This window comes from Salvelinus namaycush, unplaced genomic scaffold (genome assembly GCF_016432855.1).
Source record: "Salvelinus namaycush isolate Seneca unplaced genomic scaffold, SaNama_1.0 Scaffold1422, whole genome shotgun sequence".
NCBI lineage: Eukaryota > Metazoa > Chordata > Actinopteri > Salmoniformes > Salmonidae > Salvelinus > Salvelinus namaycush.
This window is the reverse complement of record NW_024058145.1, coordinates 26,869-40,057: the sequence shown is the minus strand read 5'-3', so window position 1 is coordinate 40,057 and position 13,189 is coordinate 26,869. Positions and strand designations below refer to the sequence as shown.

At 43.6% G+C, this 13,189-nt stretch overlaps 1 protein-coding gene across 1 annotated transcript in view; it reads left to right on the top strand.

Moving 5' to 3' along the window:
• LOC120036672 (protein FAM193B-like) overlaps window positions 1-13,189 on the top strand; it is a gene marked incomplete at its 3' end in the record, with an annotated part of 44,163 nt that overhangs the window by 12,862 nt on the left and 18,112 nt on the right. The window contains exons 3-5 of the mRNA XM_038983061.1: window positions 5,613-5,799; window positions 6,093-6,305; window positions 7,342-7,831. Of these exons, the coding sequence (XP_038838989.1) occupies window positions 5,613-5,799; window positions 6,093-6,305; window positions 7,342-7,831 (890 nt within the window). The remainder of the gene's footprint in view (window positions 1-5,612; window positions 5,800-6,092; window positions 6,306-7,341; window positions 7,832-13,189) is intronic.

Below are 13,189 nucleotides of genomic sequence, written 5' to 3'. Positions count from 1 at the left end.
CTGAACAAGGCAGTTAAACCCACTGTTCCCCTGAACAAGGCAGTTAAACCCACTGTTCCCCTGAACAAGGCAGTTAACCCACTGTTCCCCTGAACAAGGCAGTTAACCCACTGTTCCCCTGAACAAGGCAGTTAACCCACTGTTCCCCTGAACAAGGCAGTTAACCCACTGTTCCCCTGAACAAGGCAGTTAACCCACTGTTCCCCTGAACAAGGCAGTTAACCCACTGTTCCCCTGAACAAGGCAGTTAACCCACTGTTCCCCTGAACAAGGCAGTTAAACCCACTGTTCCCCCTGAACAAGGCAGTTAAACCCACTGTTCCCCCTGAACAAGGCAGTTAACCCACTGTTCCCCCTGAACAAGGCAGTTAACCCACTGTTCCCCTGAACAAGGCAGTTAACCCACTGTTCCCCTGAACAAGGCAGTTAACCCACTGTTCCCCTGAACAAGGCAGTTAACCCACTGTTCCCCCTGAACAAGGCAGTTAACCCACTGTTCCCCCTGAACAAGGAAGTTAACCCACTGTTCCCCCTGAACAAGGAAGTTAACCCACTGTTCCCCTGAACAAGGTAGTTAACCCACTGTTCCCCTGAACAAGGCAGTTAACCCACTGTTCCCCTGAACAAGGCAGTTAACCCACTGTTCCCCTGAACAAGGCAGTTAACCCACTGTTCCCCTGAACAAGGTAGTTATCCCACTGTTCCCCCTGAACAAGGAAGTTTAACCCACTGTTCCCCTGAACAAGGTAGTTAAACCACTGTTCCCCTGAACAAGGCAGTTAACCCACTGTTCCCCTGAACAAGGTAGTTAACCCACTGTTCCCCTGAACAAGGTAGTTAACCCACTGTTCCCCCTGAACAAGGTAGTTATCCCACTGTTCCCCCTGAACAAGGAAGTTAACCCACTGTTCCCCTGAACAAGGCAGTTAACCCACTGTTCCCCTGAACAAGGTAGTTAACCCACTGTTCCCCTGAACAAGGTAGTTAAACCACTGTTCCCCTGAACAAGGCAGTTAACCCACTGTTCCCCTGAACAAGGCAGTTAACCCACTGTTCCCCTGAACAAGGCAGTTAACCCACTGTTCCCCTGAACAAGGCAGTTAACCCACTGTTCCCCTGAACAAGGCAGTTAACCCACTGTTCCCCTGAACAAGGTAGTTATCCCACTGTTCCCCCTGAACAAGGAAGTTAACCCACTGTTCCCCTGAACAAGGTAGTTAAACCACTGTTCCCCTGAACAAGGCAGTTAACCCACTGTTCCCCTGAACAAGGTAGTTAACCCACTGTTCCCCAGTAGGACGTCATTATAAATAAGAATTTGTTCTTAACTGACTTTCCTAGTTTAAATAAAGGTTAAAGAACACCCTCTGTGTTCTGTTAGACAGGTAACTCTTCATCCACATTATAGCAGGGGGTGTAAAGCCACAACACATTATAGCAGGGGGTGTAAAGCCACAACACATTATAGCAGGGGGTGTAAAGCCACAACAGAATATAGCAGGGGGTGTAAAGCCATAACACATTATAGCAGGGGGTGTAAAGCCACAACACATTATAGCAGGGGGTGTAAAGCCAGAACACATTATAGCAGGGGGTGTAAAGCCACAACACATTATAGCAGGGGGTGTAAAGCCACAACAGAATATAGCAGGGGGTGTAAAGCCATAACACATTATAGCAGGGGGTGTAAAGCCACAACACATTATAGCAGGGGGTGTAAAGCCACAACACATTATAGCAGGGGGTGTAAAGCCACAACACATTATAGCAGGGGGTGTAAAGCCACAACAGAATATAGCAGGGGGTGTAAAGCCATAACACATTATAGCAGGGGGTGTAAAGCCACAACACATTATAGCAGGGGGTGTAAAGCCATAACACATTATAGCAGGGGGTGTAAAGCCACAACACATTATAGCAGGGGGTGTAAAGCCAGAACACATTATAGCAGGGGGTGTAAAGCCATAACACATTATAGCAGGGGGTGTAAAGCCACAACACATTATAGCAGGGGGTGTAAAGCCACAACACATTATAGCAGGGGGTGTAAAGCCACAACACATTATAGCAGGGGGTGTAAAGCCATAACACAATATAGCAGGGGGTGTAAAGCCACAACACATTATAGCAGGGGGTGTAAAGCCATAACACAATATAGCAGGGGGTGTAAAGCCACAACACATTATAGCAGGGGGTGTAAAGCCACAACACATTATAGCAGGGGGTGTAAAGCCACAACACATTATAGCAGGGGGTGTAAAGCCACAACACATCATAGCAGGGGGTGTAAAGCCACAACACATAGCAGGGGGTGTAAAGCCACAACACATTATAGCAGGGGGTGTAAAGCCACAACACATTATAGCAGGGGGTGTAAAGCCACAACACATTATAGCAGGGGGTGTAAAGCCACAACACATTATAGCAGGGGGTGTAAAGCCACAACACATTATAGCAGGGGGTGTAAAGCCACAACACATCATAGCAGTGGGTGTAAAGCCACAACACATCATAGCAGGGGGTGTAAAGCCACAACACAATATAGCAGGGGGTGTAAAGCCACAACACATTATAGCAGGGGGTGTAAAGCCACAACACATTATAGCAGGGGGTGTAAAGCCACAACACATTATAGCAGGGGGTGTAAAGCCACAACACATTATAGCAGGGGGTGTAAAGCCACAACACATCATAGCAGGGGGTGTAAAGCCACAACACATCATAGCAGGGGGTGTAAAGCCACAACACAATATAGCAGGGGGTGTAAAGCCACAACACATTATAGCAGGGGGTGTAAAGCCACAACACATTATAGCAGGGGGTGTAAAGCCACAACACATTATAGCAGGGGGTGTAAAGCCACAACACATTATAGCAGGGGGTGTAAAGCCATAACACATTATAGCAGGGGGTGTAAAGCCACAACACATTATAGCAGGGGGTGTAAAGCCACAACACATTATAGCAGGGGGTGTAAAGCCACAACACATTATAGCAGGGGGTGTAAAGCCACAACACACGTTTTTCCAGCAGCAGACTACGATCGATAATGTCAAAAGCCGTACTGAAGTCTAACAAAACAGCTCCCACAATCTTTTTATCATCAATTTCTCTCAGCTAATCAGTCATTTGTGTAAGTGCTGTGCTTGTTGAGTTCCCTATTAGCATGCTGAAAGTCTGTTGTCAATTTGTTTACTGTGAAATAGCATTGTATCTGGGCAAACACCATTTTTTCCAGAAGTTTACTAAGGGTTGGTAACAGGCTGATTGGTCGGCTATTTGAGCCAGTAAAGGGGGCTTTACTATTCTTAGGTAGCGGAATGACTTTAGCTTCCCTCCAGGCCTGAGGCCACACACTTTCTAGTAGGCTTAGACTGAAGATATGGCAAATAGCAGTGGTAATATCGTCCGCTATTATCCTCAGTCATTTTCCATCCAAGTTGTCAGAGTCCGGTGGCTTGTCATTGTCGATAGACAACAATAATTGTTTCACCTCTTCCACACTCACTTTACTGAAATTCAAAATTACAATTCTTGTCTTTCATAATTTGTTCAGACATACTTGGATGTGTAGTGTCAGTGTTTGTTGCTGGCATGTCATGTCTACGTTTGCTAATCTTGCTAATAAAAAAAAATCATTAAAGTATTTGACAATATCAGTGGGTTTTGTGACGAACGAGCCATCTGATTCAATGAATGATGGAGCTGAGTTTGCCGTAGAGCAGTGTTTTGACCAGGCCTCCTGGTTAAAAGTAGTGCAGTGTTTTGATCAGGCCTCCTGGTTAAAAGTAGAGCAGTGTTTTGACCAGCCCTACAGGCCTCCTGGTTAAAAGTAGTGCAGTGTTTTGACCAGGCCTACAGGCCTCCTGGTTAAAAGTAGTGCAGTGTTTTGACCAGGCCTACAGGCCTCCTGGTTAAAAGTAGTGCAGTGTTTTGACCAGCCCTGTAGGCCTCCTGGTTGAAAGTAGTGCAGTGTTTTGATCAGGCCTCCTGGTTAAAAGTAGTGCAGTGTTTTGACCAGGCCTCCTGGTTAAAAGTAGTGCAGTGTTTTGATCAGGCCTCCTGGTTTAAAGTAGTGCAGTGTTTTGACCAGGCCTCCTGGTTAAAAGTAGTGCAGTGTTTTGATCAGGCCTCCTGGTTTAAAGTAGTGCAGTGTTTTGATCAGGCCTCCTGGTTAAAAGTAGTGCAGTGTTTTGACCAGGCCTCCTGGTTAAAAGTAGTGCAGTGTTTTGACCAGCCCTACAGGCCTCCTGGTTAAAAGTAGTGCAGTATTTTGACCAGGCCTCCTGGTTAAAAGTAGTGCAGTGTTTTGATCAGGCCTCCTGGTTTAAAGTAGTGCAGTGTTTTGATCAGGCCTCCTGGTTAAAAGTAGTGCAGTGTTTTGACCAGGCCTCCTGGTTAAAAGTAGTGCAGTGTTTTGACCAGGCCTCCTGGTTTAAAGTAGTGCAGTGTTTTGACCAGGCCTCCTGGTTAAAAGTGGTGCAGTGTTTTGACCAGGCCTACAGGCCTCCTGGTTAAAAGTAGTGCAGTGTTTTGACCAGCCCTACAGGCCTCCTGGTTAAAAGTAGTGCAGTGTTTTGATCAGGCCTCCTGGTTTAAAGTAGTGCAGTGTTTTGATCAGGCCTCCTGGTTAAAAGTAGTGCAGTGTTTTGACCAGGCCTCCTGGTTAAAAGTAGTGCAGTGTTTTGACCAGGCCTCCTGGTTTAAAGTAGTGCAGTGTTTTGACCAGGCCTCCTGGTTAAAAGTGGTGCAGTGTTTTGACCAGGCCTCCTGGTTAAAAGTAGTGCAGTGTTTTGATCAGGCCTCCTGGTTAAAAGTAGAGCAGTGTTTTGATCAGGCCTCCTGGTTAAAAGTAGTGCAGTGTTTTGATCAGGCCTCCTGGTTAAAAGTAGTGCAGTGTTTTGACCAGCCCTACAGGCCTCCTGGTTAAAAGTAGTGCAGTGTTTTGATCAGGCCTCCTGGTTAAAAGTAGTGCAGTGTTTTGATCAGGCCTCCTGGTTAAAAGTAGTGCAGTGTTTTGACCAGCCCTGTAGGCCTCCTGGTTAAAAGTAGTGCAGTGTTTTGACCAGGCCTACAGGCCTCCTGGTTTAAAGTAGTGCAGTGTTTTGACCAGGCCTCCTGGTTTAAAGTAGTGCAGTGTTTTGACCAGGCCTCCTGGTTAAAAGTGGTGCAGTGTTTTGACCAGCCCTGTAGGCCTCCTGGTTAAAAGTGGTGCAGTGTTTTGACCAGGCCTCCTGGTTAAAAGTGGTGCAGTGTTTTGACCAGGCCTCCTGGTTAAAAGTGGTGCAGTGTTTTGACCAGACCTACAGGCCTCCTGGTTAAAAGTGGTGCAGTGTTTTGACCAGGCCTCCTGGTTAAAAGTGGTGCAGTGTTTTGACCAGGCCTCCTGGTTAAAAGTGGTGCAGTGTTTTGACCCTGAACTAACATCTGTTTCTCCTGTCTCCTCATCTCCCAGGTACCAGTCAGACAGCTCCAGTTAATGTAAATCAATAGCATTGTCTTCCTTCATTTCTGCTCTAGCTACAGCATCAAATGTTAGTGGGGGGGGGGGGAAAGGCTGTACCTAATCAACCATGTCCTGAACTAGCATCTTCTCTCTCTCCTCCCCTCAGGTTCCGTTGTCCCACTCGTCGTCGTGTAAGGCTCAGAGTTGTGGTGAAGGTTACCCAGAGCAGAGCTCCGTAGACTGGGACCCATCTTCCTTCCTCTCAGCCCACAAGCTTTCTGGTCTCTGGAACTCGGCTCACAGCAACGGAGGGATCCACTGTAACCACAGCACTGCCTCGCACGCACAGCAAGGTAAAACACACCTTGACCCCACACCTCTCTCTCTCTCTCTCTCTCTGCTCAGATCTCTCAAGGTTAAGTCGTAAACAGATGCAAACTAATTTAGACATTTCATTATTTGGCGTGTTTTCATTTAATTTACTATAACAAAATTGTAACATTTACACTGACAAAATGGAGGGAACTGTACTTCAGTGTGTAGCTAGCTACTGACTACAGAAACACAACCTGTTACTCCTCTGAGTAAAACCTTCTTCCTTCTCTCCTCCTTTTCATTATCCCTCCCTCCTCCTCTGGTCCAATAGGAACAGGGGGACCAGCGTGTCACGAGAAGCGAGTCTCTCACGAGGCTCCTGGGAAATCTGCTAAAACGCCTGGGGCCAAGGTGTGCCCCTACAGTCACCCTTCCCAGAATTCCAGTGGTTCGTCCCCCGGGAACCCGCTCTCTACCTCCGGGGACCTCTGTAAGACCACCCCAAAGCATTTCAAAACCATGTGCCGACGACCAACTCCGCCTGGTGAGATCTCTCTTTTTCTCTCAACCTTTTTAGGACACAGAGAATTCAAGACATACCGGCATCTAACCTGAATTACTGTTCACGTGTCCTGTTGACAATAGCGCATAGATTACACCTCTAGAGAGAAGTAGAGATATGGCCCATAGATTAATAATCTAGAGAGAAGCAGAGATATGGCCCATAGATTACACCTCTAGAGAGAAGCAGAGATATGGCCCATAGATTACACCTCTAGAGAGAAGCAGAGATATGGCCCATAGATTCATAATCTAGAGAGAAGCAGGGATATGGCCCATAGATTACACCTCTAGAGAGAAGCAGAGATATGGCCCATAGATTAATAATCTAGAGAGAAGCAGGGATATGGCCCATAGATTACACCTCTAGAGAGAAGCAGAGATATGGCCCATAGATTAATAATCTAGAGAGAAGCAGAGATATGGCCCATAGATTAATAATCTAGAGAGAAGCAGAGATATGGCCCATAGATTACACCTCTAGAGAGAAGCAGAGATATGGCCCATAGATTAATAATCTAGAGAGAAGCAGAGATATGGCCCATAGATTACACCTCTAGAGAGAAGCAGAGATATGGCCCATAGATTAATAATCTAGAGAGAAGCAGGGATATGGCCCATAGATTACACCTCTAGAGAGAAGCAGAGATATGGCCCATAGATTATTAATCTAGAGAGAAGCAGAGATATGGCCCATAGATTACACATCTAGAGAGAAGCAGAGATATGGCCCATAGATTACACCTCTAGAGAGAAGCAGAGATATGGCCCATAGATTACACATCTAGAGAGAAGCAGAGATATGGCCCATAGATTAATAATCTAGAGAGAAGCAGAGATATGGCCCATAGATTACACATCTAGAGAGAAGCAGAGATATGGCCCATAGATTACACATCTAGAGAGAAGCAGAGATATGGCCCATAGATTACACATCTAGAGAGAAGCAGACATCTGTATCCACTGGGAATCACAACTATGTTTGTCCAATATACTCAACACGTTTGTCTCTCCTCCAGGCGAAGCATTCCACCCCAGCGACCACCACCAACACTCAGACCTGTCTGTCCCCCCCAACAGCCCCACTGGCCTCTCCTCCTCCTCTCAGCATTCCTCTCCCCTGCCCCTCAAGCAGAGCTCCGGAGGGCAGCAGCACGGCCATGTCACATCCTCCTCCTCTCCCGGTCTAGCTGCTCACGCTCCCTTCTCCCCGCTGGTACCAAACCTCCACGTCCCCGCGGCAGGGGCCAAGCTGGGGGCCCTGGGTGGCCCTGACTGCCCAACAGGGGCCCTCCATAAGCCCTTGGCATGTAAGAACTCACACATTCCTCCTGTGAACGGTCAGCACAGCAAACTGGGCCCCTCCCTGATGGGCTGTAACCACCCATGCAATGGCCACAGTGGAGGGGCACTGCCCTCTTCCAACGTGGGACACCTGACCGCTGGGCAACACCTGACCGCTGGGCAACACCTGACCGCTGGGCAACACCTGACCGCTGGAGCATGCAGGTTGGTAGTTTGGTAGATTAGTTTCACAGGAATTAGATGGAGAAGAACAATGTACAGTGGCAAGAAAAAGTCTATGAACCCTTTGGAATTACCTGGACTTCTGCATAAATTGGTCATCAAATGTGATCTGATCTTCATCTAAGTCACAACAATAGACAAACACAATCTGCTTAAACTAATAACACACAAATTATTGTATTTTTCTTGTCTATATTGAATACATTATTTAAACATTCACAGTGTAGGTTGGAAAAAGTATGTGAACCCCTAGGCTAATGACTTCTCCAAAAGCTAATTGGAGTCAGGAGTCAGCTGACCTGGAGTCCAATCAATGACACCAGATTGGAGATGTTGGTTGGAGCTGCCCTGCCCTATAAAAAAACACTCACAAAATTTGAGTTTTCTATTCACAAGAAGCAGTGCCTGATGTGAACCATGCCTCGAACAAAAGAGATCTCAGAAGACATAAGATTAAGAATTGTTGACTTGCATAAAGCTGGAAAGGGTTACAAAAGTATCTCTAAAAGCCTTGATGTTCGTCAGTCCACGACGGTAAGAAAAATAGTCTATAAATGGAGAAAGTTCAGCACTGTTGCTACTCTCCCTAGGAGTGGCCGTCCTGCAAAGATGACTAGAAGAGCACAGCGCAGAACGCTCAACGAGTTTAAGAAGAATCCTAGAGTGTCAGCTAAAGACTTACAGACATCTCTGGAACACGCTAACATCTCTGTTGACGAGTCTAAGATACGTAAAACACTAAACAAGAATAGTGTTCATGTGAGGACACCACAGAAGAAGCCACTGCTGTCCAAAATAAACATTGCTGCACGTCTGAAATCCGCAAAAGTGCACCTGGATGTTCCACAGCGCTACTGGAAAAATATTCTGTGGACAGATGAAACTACAGATGAGTTGTTTGGAAGGAACACACAACACTATGTGGAGAAGAAAAGGCACAGCACACCAACATCAAAGCCTCTTCTCAACTGTAAAGTATGGTGGAGGGAGCTTCATGGTTTGGATCTGCTTTGCTGCCTCAGGACCTGGACAGCTTGCTATCATCGACGGAAAAATGAATTCCCAAGATTATCAAGACATTTTGCAGGAGAATGTAAGGCTATCTGTCCGCCAATTGAAGCTCAACAGCAGTTGGGTGATGCAACAGGACAACGACCCAAAACAAAATAAATCAACAGAAGAAAATACACCTTCTGGAGTGTCAGAGTCCTGACCTCAACCCGATTTGAGATGCTGTGGCATGACCTCGAGCGGTTCACACCAGACATCCCAAGAACATTGCTGAACTGAAACAGTTTGGTCCAAAATTCCTCCTGACCGTTGTGCAGGTCTGATCCGCAACTACAGAAAACGTTTGGTTGAAGTTATTGCTGCCAAAGGAGGGTCAACCAGTTATTAAATCCAAAGGGTTCACATACTTTTTCATGCCACTGTAGGTTCAATGTAGTGATAGATACTATCTAGTGATGAGACAGGTTTTGGTTGTCACTTTCAACTTCCAACTACGGTTGTGGTGTTCCATACATAGTGTGATGTTCCATACATAGTGTGATGTTCCATACATAGTGTGATGTTTCTACAGTATTGATGTTTCTACAGTAGTGATGTTCCATACATAGTGTGATGTTCCATACATAGTGTGGTGTTCCATACATAGTGTGATGTTCCATACATAGTGTGATGTTCCATACATAGTGTGATGTTCCATACATAGTGTGATGTTCCATACATAGTGTGGTGTTCCATACATAGTGTGATGTTTCTACAGTAGTGATGTTCCATACATAGTGTGATGTTTCTACAGTAGTGATGTTTCTACAGTAGTGATGTTCCATACATAGTGTGATGTTTCTACAGTAGTGATGTTCCATACATAGTGTGTTGTTTCTACAGTAGTGATGTTTCTACAGTAGTGATGTTTCTACAGTAGTGATGTTTCTACAGTAGTGATGTTTCTACAGTAGTGATGTTTCTACAGTAGTGATGTTCCATACATAGTGTGATGTTTCTACAGTAGTGATGTTCCATACATAGTGTGATGTTTCTACAGTAGTGATGTTTCTACAGTAGTGATGTTCCATACATAATGTGATGTTTCTACAGTAGTGGTGTTCCATACATAGTGTGATGTTTCTACAGTAGTGATGTTCCATACATAGTGTGGTGTTTCTACAGTAGTGATGTTTCTACAGTAGTGATGTTCCATACATAGTGTGTTGTTTCTACAGTAGTGGTGTTTCTACAGTAGTGATGTTCCATACATAGTGTGATGTTTCTACAGTAGTGATGTTCCATACATAGTGTGGTGTTTTTACAGTAGTGATGTTTCTACAGTAGTGATGTTCCATACATAGTGTGATGTTTCTACAGTAGTGGTGTTTCTACAGTAGTGATGTTCCATACATAGTGTGATGTTTCTACAGTAGTGATGTTTCTACAGTAGTGATGTTCATTACATAGTGTGATGTTTCTACAGTAGTGATGTTTCTACAGTAGTGGTGTTCCATACATAGTGTGGTGTTTCTACAGTAGTGATGTTCCATACATAGTGTGATGTTTCTACAGTAGTGATGTTCCATACATAGTGTGATGTTTCTACAGTAGTGATGTTCCATACATAGTGTGATGTTTCTACAGTAGTGATGTTCCATACATAGTGTGATGTTTCTACAGTAGTGATGTTTCTACAGTAGTGATGTTCCATACATAGTGTGATGTTTCTACAGTAGTGATGTTTCTACAGTAGTGATGTTCCATAGTGTGATGTTTCTACAGTAGTGATGTTCCATACATAGTGTGATGTTTCTACAGTAGTGATGTTTCTACAGTAGTGATGTTCCATACATAGTGTGATGTTTCTACAGTAGTGATGTTTCTACAGTAGTGATGTTCCATACACAGTGTGATGTTTCTACAGTAGTGATGTTTCTACAGTAGTGATGTTCCATACATAGTGTGATGTTTCTACAGTAGTGATGTTCCATACATAGTGTGATGTTTCTACAGTAGTGATGTTTCTACAGTAGTGATATTCCATACATAGTGTGATGTTTCTACAGTAGTGATGTTCCATACATAGTGTGATGTTTCTACAGTAGTGATGTTTCTACAGTAGTGATGTTCCATACATAGTGTGATGTTTCTACAGTAGTGATGTTTCTACAGTAGTGATGTTCCATACATAGTGTGATGTTCCATACATAGTGTGATGTTCCATACATAGTGTGATGTTTCTACAGTAGTGATGTTCCATACATAGTGTGATGTTTCTACAGTAGTGATGTTCCATACATAGTGATGTTTCTACAGTAGTGATGTTTCTACAGTAGTGATGTTTCTACAGTAGTGATGTTTCATACATAATGTGATGTTTCTACAGTAGTGATGTTTCTACAGTAGTGATGTTCCATACATAGTGTGATGTTCCATACATAGTGTGTTGTTTCTACAGTAGTGGTGTTCCATACATAGTGTGATGTTCCATACATAGTGTGTTGTTTCTACAGTAGTGGTGTTCCATACATAGTGTGGTGTTTCTACAGTAGTGGTGTTCCATACATAATGTGAGGTTTCTACAGTAGTGATGTTTCTACAGTAGTGATGTTTCTACAGTAGTGATGTTTCTACAGTAGTGATGTTTCTACAGTAGTGATGTTCCATACATAGTGTGATGTTTCTACAGTAGTGATGTTTCTACAGTAGTGATGTTTCTACAGTAGTGATGTTTCATACATAGTGTGATGTTTCTACAGTAGTGATGTTTCTACAGTAGTGATGTTTCTACAGTAGTGATGTTTCTACAGTAGTGATGTTTCTACAGTAGTGATGTTTCTACAGTAGTGATGTTCCATACACAGTGTGATGTTTCTACAGTAGTGATGTTTCTACAGTAGTGATGTTCCATACATAGTGTGATGTTTCTACAGTAGTGATGTTTCTACAGTAGTGATGTTCCATACATAGTGTGATGTTCCATACATAGTGTGATGTTTCTACAGTAGTGATGTTTCTACAGTAGTGATGTTCCATACATAATGTGATGTTTCTACAGTAGTGGTGTTCCATACATAGTGATGTTTCTACAGTAGTGATGTTTCTACAGTAGTGATGTTCCATACACAGTGTGATGTTTCTACAGTAGTGATGTTCCATACATAGTGTGATGTTTCTACAGTAGTGATGTTCCATACATAGTGTGATGTTTCTACAGTAGTGGTGTTCCATACATAATGTGATGTTTCTACAGTAGTGATGTTCCATACATAGTGTGATGTTTCTACAGTAGTGATGTTCCATACATAGTGTGATGTTTCTACAGTAGTGATGTTCCATACATAGTGTGATGTTTCTACAGTAGTGATGTTCCATACATAGTGTGTTGTTTCTACAGTAGTGGTGTTTTTACATAGTGTGATGTTTCTACAGTAGTGATGTTTCTACAGTAGTGATGTTCCATACATAGTGTGATGTTTCTACAGTAGTGATGTTCCATACATAGTGTGTTGTTTCTACAGTAGTGGTGTTCCATACATAGTGTGTTGTTTCTACAGTAGTGATGTTCCATACATAATGTGTTGTTTCTACAGTAGTGGTGTTCCATACATAGTGTGTTGTTTCTACAGTAGTGATGATCCATACATAGTGTGATGTTTCTACAGTAGTGATGTTTCTACAGTAGTGATGTTCCATACATAGTGTGATGTTTCTACAGTAGTGATGTTCCATACATAGTGTGATGTTTCTACAGTAGTGATGTTTCTACAGTAGTGATGTTCCATACATAGTGTGATGTTTCTACAGTAGTGATGTTCCATACATAGTGTGATGTTTCTACAGTAGTGATGTTTCTACAGTAGTGATGTTCCATACATAGTGTGATGTTTCTACAGTAGTGATGTTCCATACATAGTGTGATGTTTCTACAGTAGTGATGTTCCATACATAGTGTGATGTTTCTACAGTAGTGGTGTTCCATACATAGTGTGTTGTTTCTACAGTAGTGATGTTCCATACATAGTGTGATGTTTCTACAGTAGTGATGTTTCTACAGTAGTGATGTTCCATACATAGTGTGTTGTTTCTACAGTAGTGGTGTTCCATACATAGTGTGATGTTCCATACATAGTGTGTTGTTTCTACAGTAGTGGTGTTCCATACATAGTGTGGTGTTTCTACAGTAGTGGTGTTCCATACATAATGTGAGGTTTCTACAGTAGTGATGTTTCTACAGTAGTGATGTTTCTACAGTAGTGATGTTTCTACAGTAGTGATGTTCCATACATAGTGTGATGTTTCTACAGTAGTGATGTTTCTACAGTAGTGATGTTTCTACAGTAGTGA